The sequence below is a fragment of the Talpa occidentalis genome, unplaced genomic scaffold (genome assembly GCF_014898055.3).
Source record: "Talpa occidentalis isolate TD23 unplaced genomic scaffold, MPIMG_talOcc4v2.1 talOcc4.3, whole genome shotgun sequence".
In the NCBI taxonomy this organism is placed as follows: Eukaryota; Metazoa; Chordata; class Mammalia; order Eulipotyphla; family Talpidae; genus Talpa; species Talpa occidentalis.
The window spans coordinates 3352294-3376351 of NW_023603184.1; the positions used below are offsets into that span (position 1 = coordinate 3352294).

General features: G+C 34.9%; 3 protein-coding genes across 3 annotated transcripts; all 3 read left to right on the forward strand.

Moving 5' to 3' along the window:
- Window positions 1-3140: 3140 nt before the first annotated feature.
- On the forward strand, window positions 3141-4067 carry LOC119254474 (olfactory receptor 4C16-like). The gene has a single exon (XM_037521575.1). It carries the CDS (start codon window positions 3141-3143, stop codon window positions 4065-4067), a length of 927 nt encoding a protein of 308 aa, XP_037377472.1.
- Window positions 4068-12921: 8854 nt separating this feature from the next.
- Window positions 12922-13848, forward strand: LOC119254475 (olfactory receptor 4C16-like). Its single transcript, XM_037521576.1, has one exon. The coding sequence runs from the start codon at window positions 12922-12924 to the stop codon at window positions 13846-13848; it is 927 nt and encodes a 308-aa protein (XP_037377473.1).
- Window positions 13849-19237: 5389 nt separating this feature from the next.
- Window positions 19238-20155, forward strand: LOC119254477 (olfactory receptor 4S2-like). Its single transcript, XM_037521577.1, has one exon. It carries the CDS (start codon window positions 19238-19240, stop codon window positions 20153-20155), a length of 918 nt encoding a protein of 305 aa, XP_037377474.1.
- The last annotated feature ends 3903 nt before the right edge of the window (window positions 20156-24058 follow it).

A 24058-nucleotide genomic window follows, 5' to 3' on the forward strand; every position in this document is an offset into this window, starting at 1 on the left:
CAGGCTTCTGAAAATATCATTAAAATATAACTTGCAACTGGCATACTTCTGATTATTTTATTTGAAAGTGTAATAATTATTTTTTAGAGAAAAAATGATGAGGTGACTAAAACCTGAAAGATGATATGCCAAACAACTAGTGAGGGAGTTTCTGAAACTATTTGTGTAAAAATCTTCCCTTTTCCCCTATTTAATGTCCCTGACCAAAAGCTATCTGAAATTTATCTTAGTGTTTTTTAATTTGTCTTTATAAATTGAAATTGATTGATTTCTTCATTAACTTATTTGTTTTTCTACTATACAGCATAGGTAGAGATAGAAACCTAGTAATTTCTTGTTGTGAGTGTGTTTTGGAATCAGTATAGAGAACAATAAGATAAACATCACATTTAAAAAGTGGTAGGGAATGTTCAATGTAAAATATCTTACTGACTACCTGCACTGTATAAAGCCTTGAGTTGAAACTGTGACAAGTAATGCCTTGGGAACACATTGTCTTGTGATATTCCAATTACAGGAAGGAAGTTAAAATAAGCACACTCATTCTTATGTTATTAGCAATATGTCCAATAGGATGAGAAAGCTACAAGTAAGCTTTTAGAGAGAAAGGGTGTTAATTATCCTTCTCACAATCAGTGAAGGCCATCTGCAGGATGTTTCTCCACAGTTCAGTTCTAAAGTTCACAGAGGGGGAGGCATGAGTTGTGGAGAAAAGTTGAGGATAAAAGGAGTTTGGATCATCTATACCTATTATGTTTCATTCTGGACTACTCCATGACTTCCCCCCAGCTCCACCTCATATATTTACTAATTTGTCCACGTTCCCACTGCAGTGTGAGCACCCCCCTGCTTCTACCCAGTCTCCCAACTGCGGAGATACCCACATGGCATGGCAGACTTCTTTTGTCTCTCCTGCTGCTCCCCTCAGCAGTGTATTTCAGCCTATCTGCCTGTTCTGTTCCCCACTCTGTCTCTGGTGAATCCTCTCACCCTCCCTTACATCTGGCCTGTACCCTGGCGCTTGTATAAAAATAAAATAAAGCTTTAAAAAATAAATAAATAAATACATGACTAACGTACTCTGAATGTTTGGAATGTGAACAGATGAAATGGGTCTACAAATGCAGAATGAGGTGGAGATTTTTAATGTCATCATGAAATTACTGATTAAATATTTTATGAGGATTGATTATTAACAAACTGACCCAGTTAAATATAGCTATTACTATTAATTTATCTTAAAGACATATGTTCAAATGTAGAAAAGAAATGCTCATCCAAGAAATTAGCAAACCAATAGAAATGACAATATCTAAACTAAAATCCCAACTCTCAAGAAAATGGACAAAATCATGAATGATTAGAGTGACAGAGATGTTTTCATCATCTTGTTTGCAATGCCTGCCTTATTTTCAGTGTCACTATTTTATGACACAGCACTCTTTGAAAGGAATCATGAAAATAACAAGCTCATTGTAATGATTAGGATACCCAGACTCATTCTCCTACAGTTTCTGAAATGTGTACAATATCACCAAGTCCTACAAGAGATTTTTTTTTTTATAGTTAGCACACCAAAGTAAAAACTTCATCATATATTTTGCCTAAAGTTTTCTTTTACTTGGAGGAAGATAAGAGAGTTCAGGTCTGTTGAGAAAAAGAAAATTTACTAAGGGAGAAAAAGAAATTATGCAAGAGTAATTCTCTCTGTTTAGACTGTTTTTGTCTAGGCTTCAGTCAACTCACAGTTTACAAAACAATATATTGGATGTTGGAAGAGATGGGAGGAAAGCAATAAGGTAAGTAACTCTCCACATTACATTTAAATATATCACATTTCAGGTTATAAATTATTTGCATATACTATGTCTTCCAAACTCAACAAGAAATATACAGAGAGAAATATTTATTCTTGGAAAATGAGGGTATTGATACTATTTCTTTTCTTCATTTTTGGCTTTGGTATTATTTTACTTTACAATGTGGAAAAAAAGATATCATCTTAAAAGAAGTGACTTTTCAAAGTTCAATCTTTGTTGACTTTGTTGTCAGAAAATAATTAATGATAAAGGCAGTTACTATCTACTATTCCTCTTTCTAAAATTACATTTCTCTTCCACTTCTACTTTTTTGCTCCATACCATGAATGTGCTCTTGCAAGATTATAACTGTGTCCTGCTCCTATACCATCTATCTGGAGACACCCAAACACCAACTACTATTGACCAAATAAGTTTGCACTAAAATTTTTAATTGTGAATATATATACTATTAAGAAATATTGCCCAATTAATTTAGAAATGTAACTTCAGGAGCTTTTAGTGTTCTTAGGTTTATTTCAGAAATTGAATATAAACAAATGGAAGTGGGAATATTTGAGATATTATCAACCATCAAAGAGCATTATTTCTCTTCACCAATCATTGTCAAAAACTAATACCACAGTATTTATTGAAGGTTGCAATAGACTCTTCAAAGATGATATCTGGTTATGTTCCTTCCTTGAAAGCTAAATATCTGAGAGCTGTGCCCAAAGAAATGGAGAACACTATGTTTTTCTAGGTAATCTACATTTATGTGAATGTGTCTAAAATATGGACTATATAAATGAAGGTGTAAACACTGAATCTAGTTGAGATTTGTGTGTGTTTATTATCATTATTTTGTGAATCTACCTTCAAATATAGTAATGTGTACCCTAAACATTGGGTGATGCATCATACAAAAACATGGATATGGCCTTCAAAACTTACTAAAATGAAAAAAAAACACCAAAGAAAATAATAAAATATGTTCTCTTATTTCAATATTCTTTCAGTTGTTAAAATTAATCAGAAACTTGTCTAAGCTCTCATAAGAGGTCTTATTGAAGAATGTAAAGAGTGCTATAGGAAACCACCTTATTCACAAGCCTAGTTGAGACTCAGAAAACCCAATGAATTGATCATTAAGAGTTAAAGCACAAGTATTAAAGTGACTTTTATAATGTACATAATGAGGAATATTTGATTTTGTTTAAAACAGTCTTGAATAATTTGCTTTGAATATTCTGTAATATCTCACTACAAACTATAAATTAATTCTGCTATTTTTTGTAGATAATCCCTTCCAAAATCATCCATCAGCTAATTCATGAAATCATGCATCTGAAGAATAATGTAACTGAGTTCATTCTGCTTGGGTTGACACAAGATCCTTTTAAGAAGAAAATAGTGTTTGTCATTTTCTTCCTTTTCTATTTAGGGATATTGATAGGTAACTTTCTGATTATTGCTACCATCAAGATGAGCCGGGCACTTCAGAGTCCCATGTACTTCTTCATTTTCTATTTATCCTTTTCTGATACTTGTTTCTCTACTTCCGTAGCTCCTAGAATGATTGTGGATGCCCTTCTGAAGAATAACACTATCTCATTCAATGAGTGTATAGTCCAAGTATTTTCTTTACATTTCTTTGGCTGCCTGGAGATCTTTGTTCTAATCCTCATGGCTTTTGATCGTTATATGGCCATCTGTAAGCCCCTGCATTACATGACCATCATGAACCGACGTGTTTGTAATGTGCTGGTGGCTGTGGCCTGGGTGGGGTCCTGTGTGCATTCTTCAACTCAGGTCCTTCTGGCCTTGAGTTTACCTTTCTGTGGTCCCAATGAGATTGATCACTATTTCTGTGACTTGCAACCCTTGTTGAAACTTGCCTGTGCAGACACCTATGCCATCAACCTCCTTTTGGTGTCCAACAGTGGGGCCATCTGCACAGTGAGTTTTGTCATGGTGATGATCTCCTATGTCATCATTTTGCATTCTCTGAGAAACCATAGTGCTGAAGGGAGGAGAAAAGCCTTGTCAACTTGCATCTCCCACATCATCGTGGTCATCTTGTTCTTTGGTCCTGGCATATTTATATACACACGCCCTGCAACCACCTTTTCCATAGATAAGATGATAGCTGTGTTTTATACAATTGGAACACCTTTGGTCAACCCTCTGATTTACACTCTCAGGAATGCAGAAGTAAAAAATGCCATGAAGAAGTTATGGAACAAGAAGTTGATATCAGATGACTAAAGATGAATGGAAGTAACACATTTTTACTAATAGTTTGGACTAACCTAGAAGTTCTTAGAGAATATTATATCCTTTCTATGGAATTATTACAACTCTACCTTGGTGAGTGAGAGTTAACTCATTTAGGAAAACAGACAATGTAAACACATACTTTCATTAGTGTTGAATTGAATTGAATGTATACATGGGAATTGACAGCAGCAGGTATAAACTGGTGTGTAAGGTCTTTAATCTTAAATGTCATTCATTGATGTGTCTCTGCCTCTTCTTCCTGCCTTACATCACTTTTTGTTTTGATCTGGTGTTTTTCCTACTCTTCATCAGGTTGGCATCTGGTATTTTCTGCTTCCAGATTATACTGTTATATGCTTATATGAACAGCTAACTAGTTTTACCCACTCTAAAGGGTTTCATTGATGCACCACTTTGTCTCATCACATTTTAAAATGGTCTTCTATTTGTTATTCCTCATTGAATAAAAGGTAACAGATTTAAATAAATATAAAAGATTAACAAAGCTAGTAGTAAATAATATATAAACTCATAATCTCCCTTCCAATTTTTAGAGCCTTTGCTCTAAATACTGACCATGTATTTACTTAGATACTTCTAACTCATAGCGGTAGGAAAACTCACCTTTGAGCTAGGACCCTGTTCTTAGGAAAGCTTTTACTACTAATTTATACTCACAATAATATTCTTCTGATGAAATCTAATTTTTATTCCTTCTGATTGGACAAACAATTAATGAATGAATTGTAGCATAGATGGTCTACCTTAAAAGCAAAATATTGATGTGTTCTAGATATAGTGAGAGTAAGCAGCTGATATTGGTGAGGTTTAATATATTAACGAATATGAAAACCTCAATAAGTACACTTATGTTTTAAAATGACAAAATTTACATGATAGATTTGAATTATCAATTTATTTTCTGGAAGAATGCAAAACTGGAAATAGTTGGGGGGAGGGAGAGGGTCAGTGTTTTTCAGGGTTTCAGGGAATGGGTAGAAGAGAAAAGATGAATAAGTGGAGCACAGGTCATTTTTAGAGATGGGAAATTATTAGTTGTGATACTATTAACATGGCTGCATGTCATAAAGCATAAGTCAAAACCCATAAAAATGTACAACAAATGTACAAAAAATGTCCAATCTATCTGATGAAAAATGTGAATACTGTTGTGGATGAGAATCATGGACAATAAGAAAAATTCTTGACTAAATCTGCAGAAGAGAGTTCTTAATAGATGAAACAGCAAGTACAAATAGTATATACTTAATAAGTAAGGAAAAAAATCAAGGGTACTCACTTTAGGGTATGTTGCAAGATAAAGGACACTAGAGAATCATTAAGATGACACCAAAAATATGATGACCTCCATTTAAGAAAGCTTTATAGCATTATAAACCACTGTTAGCTCAGTAAATAATCTTTAAAATCTTAACAAATTTTATCTAGACTGAAAATGCAAAGCATTTTAATTGTCTGTAAATTCAACTGACTTACAGTTAATCCTCCAATTGCTTTATTGAGCAACCTGAATGACTCCTAGGATATTAGTTGGAATAGAAAGGAGATTAGAGTAGCTTGGATCAGGACATAGAAGGTAAAAAGTATATATACTTTTCAGATTTTTATTGTTTATGGGAATATCAAATGCTGCATCCACTTTTTAAAAAAGATTTATCTATTTATGCATACAAGAGCCGGGGTACAGGTCAGAGATGTGTGGGGTGAGGGGATTCATCAGAGACAGTGTGGAGAACCCAGGCAGACTGACTGAAATACACTGCTGAGGGGAGCAGCACGCGAGACAGGAGAGGTCTGCCACACCATGTGTGTTGCTCCCCAGCCAGTCGGGGACCAAACTTGTGCTGCAGAGGCTGCGGAGTGCTTCATAGTGCAGTGCTTAATCCCTTGCGCCACCAGGGAGGCCCTGTTGCATCCACTTTTGACAAAGTTCTAGCTATTTAACATAAAATTGTACCTATGCTTAACATAAATCCCAACAATTCCATTCTTAGTACTTTATCAAAAAGAAATGTATTCATGATGCACATATAATATTTACAGAAAATTTGTTCACACAGCCAAGAACATGAAACAATACAAATGTGCATAAATTTTTAAAAAATATAACATATGGTACACATACAATGAATTCTTCCCTAACAAATAAAAAAGAAATATACTACTGAAACACATAGCAAAATATTTTGAGTAAAAGGAGCCTTACAAAAAACAGTATACATTTTATGATTTAATTAACAGAAGATCTTCAGCAGGCAATATTAAACTGTGTTGGAAAATACGACAAATAAGATATAGTTATCCATATGAGGCAAGGAAGTTAGGGAATGGGAATAATCTGGTGAGTAGAATGAAGTAAATTTCTGGACTAATGGAAATTTCTATACTGTAATATGTATTGAAGTTATGTTGGTATATTTATTTGTAAACACTGTATCTTTTTAATAATAAAATATTATGAATAAATAAATTTCTTGAGTATCTAATGTTTCAGCCATTTTGCTTTACTCTGTTTTGCCTTGTTTTTTCTCTGATAATGAAAAGTGCTTTATAATAGATCTATGATCCAACCATCCAACTTACCCAATCTTTATGGAATAATTGAAAGCAGGAATCCAAAGAGATATTTACACTGTTAAGTTCATTAAAGCATTTTTGCAATAACCAGAAGGATAAAGCAAATGTGACATATGTTCATTGGTCACAAATTGCGAACTAGTATAATGACATTAAACTAAGTGAAATAACCCAGACACAAATACTACATGAGGTAAATGATAACACACCCAGAGACACAGAGTAGAATGGTGTTTTTCAGGCACTGGAGAGAACACTGGAAAGTGTTGCTTTTCCACTGGTGTAAAGTTTCAAGTGTGCAAGCTGAACAAGTTCTAGAAGATGCTGTTAGGTTTCATGCCAATAGATATCAGTACCTATTGTGCATTTTGTGTGCTTAAAAATGTATGTCACAAGGTTGTACTTGTTTACTGGGACCATTTTTTTGGGATTCTTTTAAATGTTGGCAAAAACCTATTCTATTCTCTCAGTTTTCTTGGGTGAGTTCCCCCAGTCTTTAAACTACCATCTACATTGCTCAATCTACAGTTCTGATGTAAATTTCTACCAATTTTTTCCAGTTTTATTTAGAAACAATGGATATACATCACTTTATAAGATTAAAACATAAAGCATAGACATTTTGGTTAGCATCTAATGTGAAAAGATTGCCACAAAATATTCAGCTAACATTCATCTTCTCACTTCAGATAAAATGTAAAGGAAGGAAAAGATATTTATTTGCAATGAGGATTCCTAGGATTTATAATCTTAACAGTTCTCCTATAACCATAAATCAGTAGTAACTATAGGAGTCATGCTGTGCATTACATTTCTTTGTATTTATCTAGACATTTGTACCTTTCTCTAGTTCCAGCTCCCCTAACCTCTGCTTCTGGTAACTACATTTCTGATCTTTTTTATATTTTGTGTTTTTTTTAATTCCATGACTTATTTACTTAACATAATACTTTCAGGGTCCATCCATGATGTCACAAATAAGATTTCATCATTTTTCATGGTTGAGTAATATTCCACTGTAAATTTCCTTATCCATTCATACTTTGATGAACACCTCAGTTGTTTCCATGATTTGGATGCTACAAATAGTGCTGTTATGAATGTGGGGATGCACATATCTTTTGAAGTCAGAGTTTTTATTTCTTTTGACTATAATCTGAGATGACATGATAGTTGTATTTTTCATCTTTTGAAGACCCCCACATATTTTTTTCCATAATGGCTGTACTAATGTACATTCCCATGACAAGAACACAGGTTTTCTATTTTAGCCCTAGCCTCACCAGTGTCTGCTATTTCTTGTCTTTTTGATGATTATCATTTTAACAATATGAGGTGGTACTGCATTGTGGTTTTAATTTGCATCTACTTAATGACTAATGATGCTGATCATCTTTAGGGCACTGAGTAGGAGTGAATTTTTTTTTTCCTCTGTGAGGGACTTCTTCTTTTAGAAATAACATTGCTAAAAGTATAAAGTTTCCCTCCTTGTGTGTGCCACCATCTATTTACATTTTGCCCTTTATCCCACTGGTACCTTTGATGAGTTATTTATAAACATTCCAGATACTTTTTTGCATCTCGTTGCTGAGTCTGAATAATGATAACTTGTTATTTTTTAAGTTAAATAGACAAATCATAAGTGGAGTTTATACATCTGGATAATTCTGACTAGCAAAGGAAATTTAACATTAGGGAATAATATTCTCTGGATGTTCATATCTATGTCATCAGGTTTTAAAATATTCCCCCTGGAATGCAGAGAGAAACATTTTTTTTCAGTGTTCTGTGAGAGGGCTGCTATCAAAAGTCAATGGGCAGATTTGATCCTAAGTCAGAGTCTTCTAACATGTAAGTAACATCTTATTTCCATCATTTTACAAAGAGATATCATTATAAAATAATCTACCTCGCTTTCTAACATAGGTCCATGTATCTTGTGACTACAGTGTTCCCACAAAGTCTGAGAAAGGAACAGAGGGGAAAAAAATGAACAGTTCAACTTTTTCAAGATTTACAACTCATAGGAAATTAGCAGAATGAAACATAAGCATGAAAATGATCTTTTGGATTCCACATGTTTGATGAGTCCAGGTGTGTGAAATGTCATTGTTATTGTGTGGTAAGAGAAGGAAGCTGTCCTCAGTGAAGGTTTACTATAGATTCTAGAAGACACAAAAAGGATAGTAGTAGCTGTTGACTTTTATGGTGACCTTTTGATTCTCAGATCAAGCTTTTCATAGGGTATCTCTGGATCAGATAAGCAGGGAGTCCAGAGTGAGAAGTTCAAGGAAGGCCAATTACATATTCTGTGCAGAAATTAAGTAAATGAAGAGTTCATTTTAAAGACAGAGATCGATGTCACTAAATTAATGAGGGGTAGATAGTTTACAGAGGGAATCCTTGAATAAAGTAATGCTTCCCACTGTGGCTTCAATAAAATAGAGTTTTAAGCAGAGTAGAATCCACCTAACAGACTATATTTTACCCTCACCTATTCTCCATCTCTCTGTCTGCTATCCTCTCAACTCTTCTGTTTTCCCACACCAAAGGAGAATTGTTTTACTAGTTTTGACAAATTAAATCTTTCTAAAAATTGGCTAACTTTGTTTGAAGAGTAAGAGGGTAAGATTATAGTTACTAGAAAATGTGTTATATTAGTGATGCTGTTTTGTCTCCAAAGTGTTACAACCATGTTTGTGTCCTTGCTTTGAGAATCAGAGGGAAAGTGTTAACCCTCCTCTGTAAAAAATATTAAACATGTGGCCATATACATATTATGTATAAAATGCTAATCATTATCAGAAAATATGAAAAATAGAAGCTTCTATCATATGCCTACTGCCAATGATTCATATTAACAAAAAATCCAAGTGCTCATTTTTATGGTACTAGGGTCCCCACTGTCTTGCATAACCTTGTAGTACATTGCAGGTACTATACCATTTACTCTAGGATTTATAGCTGATTCACTAAGAAGCTTGTGTTAATTTTTAGTTTATTTTAATTGCGGTAACATTGGTTTGTAACACTGTATATGATTTAGAGATAAGGCTCACACCCTTCAGTGCATGTTACCACACCACACCCCTAGTCTTCCACCATTGCCCATTGTACCCCCTCCACACTTTACTCTCCCCTATTCCCCTCCCATGTGGTAGCCTAACAAATCATCTGATAAAATAAAACCAATTAATAAGTTGTTTATAACCAAGCTCAAATTTGTCATTGATGTTTTCTGACTTAATAATTCTGCAACATATGTGTATGTCTGGCACCCATGAGAGATAGATGAGACCTTTCGATTTGATGCTAATGTGTTTCTCATTTGAATAGTACTACAACAATGACATAAATATCCTAGTTTAAGGAGTAAGAAGCAAGACTCAACTTAAAGGCACTGGCTGAGCACCTACATTGTACCAGGTATTGTGCTGGCACTGTGAGAATAATATCTTAAGAAGACACTGTCTTCCAGTGTTCTTTATTCAAGATGAAAACTAAAATAAACGCGTATGTTCTTATATCGTGAACAGTGATGAACCATTTTTTTTAAAGATTTATTTATTTATGCATACAAGAGCTGGGGTACAGACCAGAGATGCCGGAGTGGAGAGGACTCACCAGAGACAGAGTGGGGAACAGAACAGGCAGACTGACTGAAACACACTGCTGAAGGGAGCAGCAGGCGAAGCAGGAGAGGTCTGCTTTGCCATGTGGGTTGCTCCCTGGCTGGCCAGGGATCAAACTTATGCTGCAGAGGCTGTGGATTACTTCATAGTGCAGTGCTTAACCCCTTGCACCACCAGGAAGGACTGATGTGTCATTTTATAGAAAAATCTGCAAAGAAAATATTTCAAGAGCAGAAGAATGAATTTCTCTTCTCACAGGTTAATGACTCATGACCATCTACAAGATGTTTCTTGGAGGTTTGGTCCTAAGATTCATGGAAGATTGAAGCAGGCATCCCAGAGCAGAAGTGAGTAAGATGAGTTTGGACACTCTACCTCTATTTTTAATCCTTAGTTTCTATATTACATGCTGGAGATCCTGCCTCTTACAGTCATTAATCTTGATGTGCTCTCTTTGCACTTGACTCTCATTATGTGTTATATCAACTTCAATAAGTATTTGTTGACTAAGAAATTTATTTTCCCTTGTGTAGAATGTGGGCTATTATAGCTTACAAAATGGATTTAAAGTTCTTTTTTTCAGGAATAAAAAAATTCCTGAAATATGTTTTGAGAGCACAGAAAAAGTTTTTTCAAAAATACTAATAAATATATGACTTGAAGAGTCATGTTTGAAATATGTATGGATAGCAGACAGGATGGAGACCTTTAATGTCATCCTGAGATAATTGAGTAAATAGTTGATGGAGGACTGACATTTAGCAATAAGTTATTCAAATCATGTATGTTCATGAGTCTTAATTTGTTAAATACATAAGTCAAATGCAAAAAAAAAAAAGGAAATAGGCTATTCCTAGACATGAATGAATGAATGGAATTTATAACATATAAACGAAAAATTCTATGCACTCAATGGAATGGTGAAAATCTTGAACTATTAGAGTAATGTAGATTTTCACTACTTCCCTCAACAGTCTACCATGTTCTAAAGTGTCAGCATCTTTTCATACATCACTCTTTTAAATTAATAAAAGAATGAGCTTTTAGTATTGATTAATGTAGCAAAGCTAGGTTGCTTTTTTTTTTAAGATGCTAGTCCAAGATGACACATTTCCAGAGATTTTGCATTAAGCCATCCCAAAACAAATAATTCATTTTCCAAAGAATTTCTCTTAATATTAACAAACATAAACTGTATTTCAAGTTTGTTAAGAGATGCATGTTTGTCAAGGGACAGGAAAATATAAGAAAAATTTGATATCTACTTAATCTATAATTGTCTATGTTTGGCTAGCATATACTTTTAAGAAAAATGTATTACATGAGTTTGGGTAGGATTCAGAAGAATACAGTGGGGCAAGTAAGTCTTCCAGATTACATTTAAATATGTCACATTTCAGTTTTAATTTTTATTTGCATCTAGTGTACTTTCTGGCATCATTTTCATAAGAAAGATAAAGATAAAATGCTTCAATACTATGATAATATTTCTTTCCACATTTGAAAAAATATCAAAAAAGTGACATTTCAAAGTTGAATAAGAATTGATTTTGCCATAATAAAAAAAAAATGAGTAAAATCAGTTACTTTCTCCTAACTTCTTTTTTTAAGCCCTCATCTCCCTCTCTATTTGCTCACTTCTGAAATATTGGGGTTTTCAGACACCTAAATAATATAAACTCTACTGGGATTGAAACCATGAGTGGGTCCTATGTCATGAACCTTGTGACATACACCCCTGAAAATAATCTCTCAGGTCTAAACTACTGAAGCTAAAAATTTGAATTGTGAAAACAAGAATTATTGAGTGTTAAGCCACTGTTGTTCATTTATAAATGTAAATTCAAGAACACTGAGTGCTCTCAGGGGTATTTTTCAAAAATTTCAAAAGTTGGAAAAAATAGACATGGGCATATTTGATATATTAACAAATATGAAAAATATATTCAGTTCTAACAACTTCATTAGATACTTGTCAACTACTAATTACAATTAAATGCATAAAATTTATAGCAGATAATATAAATTCTATAAATATTTCCTATTCTTTTTTTCTCAAAGTTTAATATCGGAGCAAGTATGCAGTGAGGAGGTAGAGCTTATTATGTGTTTATAAATAATATATATTCTATAAATAATTATAAATGTGATACATATGTATATATAATTGGGACATTAAGATTAAGGTTTTGTGTGACTTTATATAACGAACCTCCAAATACAGTCAAAAGTACCCTAAATGCAGTGATACTCCATGCAGATAGAGGCCACAAGTTTGACTGAATATGAAAAAAAAGAAAACATAAAACAGAGCTATACCTCTTAAGCATACACTAAAATTGGTGAAATTTATCAAATGACATCCAAATTAACAAAAGGCTGTTAAAAAGTATCACATTGTAAGCTAACATTACCCAATGAACAGGTTGTGGAAATTAAGGGTAATAGGTACAAGAAAATTATTAAGAAGCCACAGTTAGAACATCTTGATGAGGAATAGCTATTTTTCCTAAAGTATTTCATAACATTACATATAACACTATATATTCATTCTTTTATTTTTTTGCAGAAAATTCATTTCTCACTTACTCCTTCACCTCTTTCATGAAACCATGCATCTGGACAATAATGTGACTGAGTTCATTCTTCTTGGGTTGACTCAAGATCCTGTAAGGAAGAAAATAGTGTTTGTCACTTTCTTGCTTTTCTATTTGGCAACCTTAATGGGTAACTTGCTGATTATCACGACCATCAAGACCAGTCGGGTACTTGTGAGCCCCATGTACTACTTCCTTTTCTACTTATCTTTATCTGATAGTGGCTTCTCTACTTCCGTAGCTCCTAGAATGATTGTGGATTCCCTTATGAAGAAGGCTACTATCTCATTCAGTGATTGCATGATCCAAGTCTTTGCATCCCACTTCTTTGGCTGCATGGAGATCTTCATTCTAATCATCATGGCAGTGGACCGCTATGTGGCCATCTGTAAGCCCTTGCGCTATACTACCATCATGAGCCGTAAGGTTTGTGGAGCATTGGTGGCTGTGGCCTGGGTGGGGTCCTGTATGCATTCTTCAGCTCAGCTTTTTCTAGCCTTGAGTTTACCTTTCTGTGGCCCCAGTGTGATTGATCACTATTTCTGTGACTTGCAGCCTTTGTTTAAACTTGCATGTACAGACACCTATGTCATCAACTTACTCTTGGTGTCCAACAGTGGAGCCATCTGTACAGTGAGTTTTGTCATACTAATGTTCTCCTACGTCATCATCTTGCATTCTCTGAGAAACCACAGTGCTGAAGGGAGGAGAAAAGCCCTGTCCACCTGCATCTCTCACATCATGGTGGTCGTCTTGTTCTTTGTTCCATGCATATTTATATACACACGACCTGCCACCACATTCCCCATGGATAAAATGATAGCTGTGTTTTATACAATCGGAACACCCTTGCTCAATCCTCTGATTTACACTCTCAGGAATGCAGAAGTGAAAAATGCCATGAGGAAGTTATGGAGCAAAAAGTTGATCTCAAATGACTAAAAGTGAATGGAAGTTACACATTTTTGCTAGTAGTGTGAATTGACCTAGCCCAAGTTCCTAGAAAAGATTAACTTCATTTTGTGTAGTAAATATAATGCTATTATAAGGCATCAGGATACTTTTTCAGGAAAATAGATAATGTGAGCTCAAACTCTGGTTAGTGTTCAGTCAGTTTTATATAGAGGAAGAAGCAGCATCAGATACAAACAGTCACAGAAGATCTGTTGCTTTAAGTGTTCATTTATTTCTTTGTCTCTGCCTTCCCTACCTATTGACACTAAGACTTTGATCTAGTGTTTTCCCTGCCCCTTGTTTTGTGACTTCCAGTGTCTACATACCCATCCATAAACTTACATGTACAGGCTAGTCAACACCACCTTTCCAAACTGCTTCCTTTTTTTTTTTTAAGATTTATTTATTTATTTATACAAGCAGTGGGTACAGTCAGAAGCGCGGAAGGGTGAGAGAATTCACCAGAGCCAGAGCGGGGAGCAGAGCAGGAAGAAGGTCAGAAATACACTGCTGAGGAGAGCAGCAGGAGGCAGGAGAGGTCTGCGTGCCATGCGGGACCCTCCTCCAGTGGCCTGGGAGCAGCCAGGGATCGAACCAGTGCTGCAGAGGCCACGGGCAGCTTCGCAACCCAGCGCTCAACCGCTGCACCACCGGGGAGGCCCCCAAGCTGCTTCTTTATTAGACATTTGAGTCTGTCTCTGATCAGAAACCTTTAATTTAGTAGTTCTTCATGATCAGGAGAAAGACTCAGATTCAAATGATTATAGGAGCTTCAAGCTGTAAGTTGCAGTATATAATCTATGTAATCCCCTGCATATATTTTAAATGTTTACACTAAATTCTTACTAGGTTCATTCAGAATAGTGTCAGACTATGGAGAGAAAATTTATCCTTCTTGGCAGCTCTTTGTCTTAAGAAGGGCTTGACTGTCAGGTTTGTTCATATTAGTATTCTTTTTGTAAAAATCTGCTTTTCTGCTCCAAAATTAATTCCTCTTAATTTGGAGGGGGGGTGATATTAAGATTTCTTTCATTATACCAATTATAATAATATGTCTATTATGTTGGGTTATGATGACTGTAACATAGTCTAAATAAATGGTGAAATATTTATGTGACTACAAGTAAAGAGAGCAAACAACTGATGTTACTGAATTTTAAAATATAAATAGGATAAAATGATCAATGTGAGATGTGAAAGGACAGCTTCTAGATTTTTTAAAAACATCAATGTTTACTTGACAAACATGAATTATGAATTTCCTTTCTGGAAAACTGTGGAAACAATGGTAGTATTTGCCAGGATTAACAAAAAGTAAAGGGGTGAATCGGTGGAACACAGGGTATGTTTAGGGAAGGGAATCCATTCTGTTAATACTCTAGTGGCTTATATGTGACAGAATGCACATGTGAAAACCTGCAAAATTCTACAAAATGAAAGTGAAACTCTAATGTAAACTATGAACTTTAGTAAATGTGGATCCATGTTTGTTCATCCATTGTAATAAATGTACCACACTAATGTAAGATGTCAGTAAATAGAAAGATTGTGAAGGGAACATAAAGTGTATATGGGAACTCCCTGTGCTTTTTCTGTAATTTTTCTGTAAAAATAAAACTATTGTAAAAATAATCTATTAAAAAATTATATTCACAAGAGAAAACTCAACTTCTCATTACCAAGTTTAAATATTTAGTTTAATTTTTATAGAAATTTATTACTTAAGTTCATGTTTTATGATTAAGTATTGAAATCCTCAACTATTCTACAACTTAGTATGCTACACTTATATCATTAATGAATATACAGTATTATAGCCCCTGTTTGAAGATTTTCTAATTGAGAAGTATTATTATAAATTTGCAAGCATTTACTCGAACATTGTTGCAAGTTATGAATAATTTACATTAAAATGCTTTTGTTTTATTCCAGAGGTAGTCCTTCATACTTTATATATGAAAAGTATTTTTTCTCTAATTCTTTATTTTATTTACTCTCTAAGCATACTACTTTTGTGATTATTTTAATATTAATAAACACAAAAGAGAGCATAACTTTTGTAAGTAGTTTAAGTCTCCAATGGAAGCAAAAGGAATTTGGGTTTATAATCAGTGTCTATTTTATCTTTTAGAATCTAAGCTTTATCTTAGATTACAAAAAAGAAAGTACATGGAAAACCTACAATTTTAAGATTTTAGGCAGAATTTTAGGTGCTAAAAATGATTGCAAAAGTTTAATATTTAAAATTTAAATTTATATGTAATAGAAAAAATTATGCATAACAAAGATAAAACATAATATTCTGCCACTCTCTTTGCTTAGTTTTGTTGAAAACATTATTGTTAAGAAAACAGGTATTGCTATTGCTTCATCACAGTCAAATTAATTAATGTGAATGTCATATTAGCAAAATGTTATCATCTCAACAGATACAGAAAAACTCTTTTGACAATATTCAGCATGCTTTCAAGATAAAAACTGTCAACAAATTAGGGATAGAAAAGAAATTATCTCACAGTAAAATCCATATATAAAAAGTTCACAGCTAGCATCATACAAATGGTTGAAAACTAATAGTTTTCTTCTAACATAAGGAACAAGGTAAGGATGTCCAGTTCAACATCTGCTTAATCTCATACTACAAGTCCTAACTTGAGAAATGGATGCCAAAAGAAATAAAAGGCATCTATGCTACACAAAAAGAAGTCGAATTATCTGTTTGCAGGTGGTGTCACTTTATGCAGAAAATCTCAAAAAACATACTAAAATTAATAAATTAATACAGTAGAGGTGCAGGTTACAAAATCAACATACAAAAATTGGGATTTTTTTTTTACTTAGTTTCTTTTTTTATAATTTGTTTATGTATGTATTTTACATCATTGCATATTCCCTGCACAATTCCCACCACCTTCACCGGTGAACCATCACCACTTTCACTCCACGTGTGGAATGAATTGTAAAATCACATTCCATTGCATTACTTTAATAACAGGATTTCTTAAGGTAAAAATTAAATATATAACAACACTTGTAAATTATTAGGATGCTATATATATTTTATTGCAAAGAAAACCAGAAAATCATGGAAATTCTTGGTCCTCTCAACCTGTGACAGGCGTCTCAGAGAAGATACATTTCCTAGAGTAGCATACAAATGCCAAACTATGCAGTCTTCACAAGTTTCCCTGAATAAAGTGCTGTCATGCCCATATATCTGGGATCACGAGGAACAGCAAGTCCCAGAATGACAGACATGAATTCTACATGTCAGAGCTGGGAGAGATGCAGAGAGCAAACTGCTATACTTCCTATGTAGAAAGTGTCATAAACTAAAGTAATAGAAAGTGAATGAAATAAACTTTTAACAAATTGAAAACACGTCTGGAAATTAAAGTCATTACTTTTTCTCTGACGTGGTGAGATTATAGGGGCAGACTTTGGGGGAAAGACTTTCCCCAAGGTCATTAATATTTTGCCTTATTCCCTTTAAATAGACCATATAATAAACAGAGAAAACACCATTGGTTGCCAGAGATACCGTGAAATGGAAATTTTCTTTAGGTGAGAGGCAGAACAAGATCAACAAGGACTCAAAGACTTAATACCCTCCAACCTGTGAATTTTTGAGTCAAGGATTCTTTGGTATTCATTTTTTCACAAAGCAATTCCTAAGGAACACTTACACTTAATTTTGGACAGCTCCACCAAAATTATTACAGGAGAGATAGAAAAATAAAGCAAAACTCAAGCCCAGGACAATACCGGTAAGATTTTCTTCTAAAATTAATACAAAATGTTCATGTAAAAAGAAAATTCAATCAAATTGCTATAATTTGAATGCCTGTAATAACTGCGAGACATCAGAAATAAAGACAAAATAAAATTATTGAGTGATCATAAGGTAATAAGTTCATGTAAGATAAGGTAGCATGATTGTGAATAACAAAAATAACAAAGTTTGAAAAATTGAGATGCTATGTTTGAAATACTTGGAAGAGGAGAAAGAAATTTTGTGTGGGCTACGAAACTCGCACCATTCTCGGGTTTCCAGGTGATATTCAGTCTCAGTGTGAAAAATACTATGATTTGGGTTTTCATAATTGAAGACTCTCTCACTGCAGAAGAGTATAAACATGTCTTTTTTCATTCAAAAGGAAAACTGAAAGGGGAATAAACATATAAAACAGGAAGATTTCTTGAATGTGAATTTGAATTATTACTATTACCTTTACTATGATGACCAACATTTTGAACTATATAAGACAACCATCTTTAATGACTACACTATCAATTCTAATATGCATAACTGAGAAAATAGTCCTGATGTTTCTCAAAACTTAGAAAGCCAGCAATACTATTGGCGCAATGAAGAACTAGATGTTTTATCAAGAGTTACAGCACTAGAATCTCAGAACCAGCCTTGTATAATTTTGGTTCCCTTCCTACTAGGCTATCTCTGGACTATAAGAACTTGGTGTGAGGGCCTCCCCTGGTAGTGCAGGCAGTTGAGAGCCAGGCTGTGAAGCTGTCGCAGCCTCCGCAGAGCCGGATCCATCCTGGCCGAACAGCGAGGGTCCCACATGGCCTGGCAGACCTCTCCTGTGGCCCCCGCTGCTCCCCTCAGCAGTGTATTTCATCAGTCTGCCTGTTCTGTTCCTTGCTCTGTCTCTGGTGAATCCTCTCACCCTCCTGCACATCTGGCCTGTACCAGGGTTCTTGTATAAATAAATAAACAAATCTTTAAAAAAAAAAAAAAAAAGAACTTGGTGTGAAAGCAGGACCATAAATTCAGAGACACAAAAATCAGAATTCATAAGAAAAAGCGTATGCAGGGATCACCCTATCTCTACTGGAACAGTCTCAGTAATATTCAGAAAGGAAATGTGGCATGTGTTTTCATTTCTAGGTCAAAATTTACACAAACCTGTGCAGATATATAAATATTACCATACCTCAGGCAGAAGCTGTTTCAAAATGAAGCTGTTTTACATTGACAATAAGAAATAGAAAACTTTTGGAAATAACCTGTTCAATTCACTTTAATTAAAGGTGAATAAACTTCAACTCAGACACATTGTGATCTAGAGGTCTTGTTTTATCTCCTGATCTTTATTTTCCCTTTGAAGTGAATGAATGGACTGGCATACAAAGGTAAGATGAGCTGATCTGATATACCCACTGCAGTTTCGTTAAAGACACAGACACCACACAAGCAGTAGGTACCAGCATCTCCAGTTTCGGCAACAATGATTTTCCATTGTTTTGAGATATAAGTAAATGTTGCTACCCTTTGTTATGTTTTCTCTCTCTCTTTTTTTTTTTTTTTTTCCCCAGCAAATGTAATCGTCTCTTGGGACCGTGGCCTACTAGAGTAATGGCAAAAATAAACAATGTGACTGAGTTCATTTTCTGGGGTCTTTCTCAGAACAGAGAGGTTGAAGAAGTATGCTTTGTGGTGTTTTCCTTGTTCTATGTAGTCATCCTTCTGGGAAATTTCCTCATCATGCTGACAGTCTGTGTGGGAAACCTATTTAAGTTCCCTATGTATTTTTTTCTCAACTACTTGTCTTTTGTGGACATTTGCTACTCTTCTATCATAGCGCCTAAGATGATTGCAGACCTGTTAGTCAAGACAAAAAGGATCTCGTATGTGGGGTGCATGATTCAACTCTTTGCCACACATTTCTTTGGTTGCACAGAGATCTTCATCCTTACTGTGATGGCCTATGACCGCTATGTGGCCATCTGCAAGCCCCTCCACTACATGACCATCATGGACCGGGACAGATGCAATATCATGCTGCTGGGGGCCTGGGTGGGTGGCTTCATCCACTCCTTGATCCAAGTGGCTCTGGTAGTCCAGCTCCCCTTCTGTGGACCCAATGAGATTGATCACTACTTCTGTGATGTGCACCCTGTGCTGAAACTTGCCTGCACAGACACATATGTTGTTGGTGTAGTTGTGACAGCCAACAGTGGCACTATCGCCCTGGGGAGCTTTGTGATTCTGCTCTTCTCCTATACTGTCATCCTGTTGTCCCTGAGAAAGCAGTCAGCAGAAGGCAGGCGCAAAGCTCTCTCCACCTGTGGCTCACACATCGCTGTGGTCATCATCTTCTTTGGTCCCTGCACGTTCATGTATATGCGACCAGATATTACCTTCCCAGAGGACAAGATGATAGCTCTATTCTACACCATTATCACACCCATGTTAAATCCTCTGATTTACACCCTGAGAAATGCAGAAGTAAAGAATGCAATGAAGAAACTCTGGACCAGGAAAGTTTTATAGGAATCTAATAGTAAATAGATGGGAGTCCCAATTTAAGATAAATGATGGTAAATTGTCTCATGTACAATGGAGACTGCACTAACAATCTCACAGCGATTTTTTGGAACAAAAGAAAGATTGACATATTCTTGTGAAATAAGGTATTATTAATCATTATTATTATGATTGTTCTAATATTTCATAACCTGATATTTTTCTGAATATTAATACCAGAGAAAACTTATTAAATTTAGAAGCTTAATGAAGTCATATGTCTTCTTCTCCACTTCCAAATTTTGGGCATTTTTCTTTAAAGAATGAGAGTTTACTCTGAAGTTTTAAGAATGTTTTCTAGAGTTTAGAATAGAAATCAGTACATGTCAACACTCAGTATGTTTATATTGCATGGATGAATTAAACATGAAAAAGAGAGAGAAAAACATTCTGGCATAAGTCTTACAAAGCAGTGAAAGCTAAACCTGAGGTTTGGATGGAAGTGGTGGTATGCATAAAATATAAAAGATTTACCACAGATTTAAAGAACAAAAGAAATTCCAGTTTCTGATTGTCTTATGAGAGAATATTTTCCCTTTATGTTTCGCTCATTTTCCTTATAAAAAAATGGTGGGAAAACAACTATGATTTCTTTTTAAATTGTAATTTACCATTAATATATTTCTACCAGATTATAATTTTTGCTGGTAGTAAATGCCTGCATCCCAGTTCAATGTAAACTAACTAATGAAAACAAGTACAAGCTGCACTATGGAAAAACAGGCAAATGGACTCACTCAATAGACTACAATGGGCAGAAAGGCATCACTGGAAATATCATGTTCTTCCAAAGTTTGAACTGTAAGAAGATAAAGACTGACAGACTCATTACCATCAAAGACCAAGAAGTGGAGCATGTGGAATAGTATTCTAGTTTCCATCAGTGAATTTATAAACTTGTCCTTGTTCACAAAGTGCCTCCATGTCAATTCCCATAAGAGGGGCACAGAGAGTCTCCCCTTATCTCCTTGGAAAGCGATGACTGAGAATCATGAGAACTCAGATTTTCCCAATTCAGTGGGGTGATTCTGGTGAGCAACACCATTTTGTTTCATAGATGTATGCTCCCAACATGGCTGCCAACTCTATACTTTTATAATCGTAAGGTTAATAGATGCAAGACCTTTCACTGATGAGAGACTTCATTGGTGAAAATAAATGAAAATACCATTCATTTTCCAGATGATTTAAATTCATTAACTTCATAGTGGAAATCAGCAAAAATGAGTCTCCCTGTAGCTGCTAACCAGTGGTTATATCTGAAATAGCATGCTGTGTTTTAAACATGTCTCCAAGTGCTACTCAATTGAATATGTAAAGATACTTTCCATAAACATTTTATATGTCTTCCCTTTCTCATTAAAACACACCCAGGAAATTCAAACATTTATCACATGTCTGAGTCTCCAGAATTTCATAGTTACTGAGAGAGAATTACTCATATTGACAGTGTGAGTTGTGACCTGATCATGCTGGTGAGTAGGGGTGTGTGTGTGTGTGTGTGTGTGTGTGTGTGTGTGTGTGTGTTAGGTTAATGAAACACTATAATTTTAGACAAATCTTCAAAATAATCTTAATACTGCACTTTCAGTAAAAAACAATCTGCAAATTAGGAGCAATAGTAGGTAGTGAGAGACATAAATACTAGACTTCCATAACAGTCAAAGGCTCAAACATTACAAGTAAGTAACACAAAATTTCAATTCAAAAAAGGCAAAAAACACATGATCAAGAATCAAAAGGTTATAGTAGGAATAAATCAAAAGGTTATAGTTTTGGAATAACTTGTTAGTCCACATTATTGAGTTGGCTGATCAATATATAACAAGGTCATTCTGTGGAATTGAGGATTCTGAAACACATTTTTGAATTAATAAACCTCCAGTGTATTTAGTTTAACATATTCAGAAAGGAAAAGTACAAAATACCAAGCTAGAGATAAAAGAGATGAGGAATAGCATGTAATCTTGATTGTGTACAGAAAGGTCATACATGGGATAACACTTAGAAATTGAGATGTGTCACCATTGGGTAGATTTCATTTGCTTCTTATTTGTTGATAAATTATAAGAAGAGCTTTTTAAAGAGGTAAATATAACTAATGTTCTAACAAACTTCTGAAGGAATGTTTTCTTTAGGGAGAAAATAAATAGCAAATTTTCACAAGAAGAAAATTTAATCTTTCCTGGAGATGTGGCCTACAGACACATCCATAACAGGCTTGCTAAACAAACCCACCAGAATTAGATATCATATTCCACCTAGTCAGAGACATTTCTCTTCATCCTCATGATCCTGAACTGGATATCCCCTAAACAGTCATTGTCACTAGTTGATATCAAAATTAAATCCTGACATGAAGTGAAGTTGTCTTTCTTATCTCCTTTTAAATGTGTTTCATTATATTTCTACCTCACCTTCTGTTTAACTTCCCCCAATTATTTAGGCAGTACAGATCAGGGTCTCTTGGAACAAAGAAATTATCAGTGAACTCTTCATCATTCTATTTCTGCAAATATACTCCCCACTTTAAACATGGATCCCTATTGCTGATAGGACAGTGACACTTTATGTGTGTGCAATTCTGTTTCACAGGAAAATGTCAAGTCAGTTTTTCTCATATTTATAAATCTGTTGAACCCAAAATTCAATTCCTCAGTGCATCCTGTGATAACAAATGACCCTAGATGTCCTCAGAGACACCACCCCAGTCATAACACTGGGGGATTCCTTAATAGATTAAGGAAACACTTCAATGGACCAAAGATGATGTTGCCCTATGCCCCATGACTCAGGCAGTTATACCTGCTTCCTAAACTCATCATCACTTCTCCCTATTAAGAGGTATTTCATGAGTGAAAATGATACTATTTTTCATTTTATTTTGGTGGGAAACCTCCAAATACACCCTAAATACTAAGTTGTGAGGAGTAACAAAATGCATACCAGCAATGTCCATCTCTTTAGCTGTGTGCCTTCTGAAACTCACACCTTCCCACAGATGGGAGATTTTCCATGTTGCACATTTTCAAATGTATTAATTTGTAGAGTCATGAATGCTTTATTCAAGGGGGGTATAAATATAGTCATGAAATAGCATGTATACTTTGAAAAAAGATTTATCAGTCAATTTGAAACTCTGGTTCCTGACAGTGTCAATAGGTTAGGCTTTCCCATGCTCAGAACCTGAGAAACTGCTCAGAGTGATACCCCAAAGGGGACTGTCACCTGCACATGGTGAAGCAGAAAATTCCCAAACAAACTGTGAGCACTTCAAGGAAGTGAACAGGGCTTGAGCACATGTTTGCCTCACTGTGGGAACACCCACTTTCTATGTGATAGCCTCCAGGTAATAGTCTCCAGGTGCTGCTGAAAGGGGAGATGTGAATTGTTGATGCTGCCCGGTAAGATTCAGTAGCCACAAAACACTTTCATGCTATTCCCACCTGTAATCCATGTTTTATAACCTCACAGTTTTCTCTTATGTTTAGCAGGTAGGTATACTCAGTGAACACAAAAAATACACCAAAAGCAAATAAGAATGAATGATGACAACATCTACACAGTGCAGTGTGAATTGTGAAATTGCATCGAACTGTATAAATTTAGAAACAAGAATTTTTAAGGTAAAGAATAAACATGCAACAACATTTCTGGTATTTTAGCATTACTCTATGTCCTTTATTGCAAAGGTGCCTAAAACCATGGATGTGCTTGGTCCTTATACCTGCGACAGGTGTTTCAGTGAAGATACGCTTCCTAGAGTAGGACACAACTGCCAAACTATGCAGCAGTCTTCACAAGTTTCCCTGAATAAGGTGCTGTCATGCCCAATATATCTGGGATAATAAGGAACAGCAAGTTCCAGAA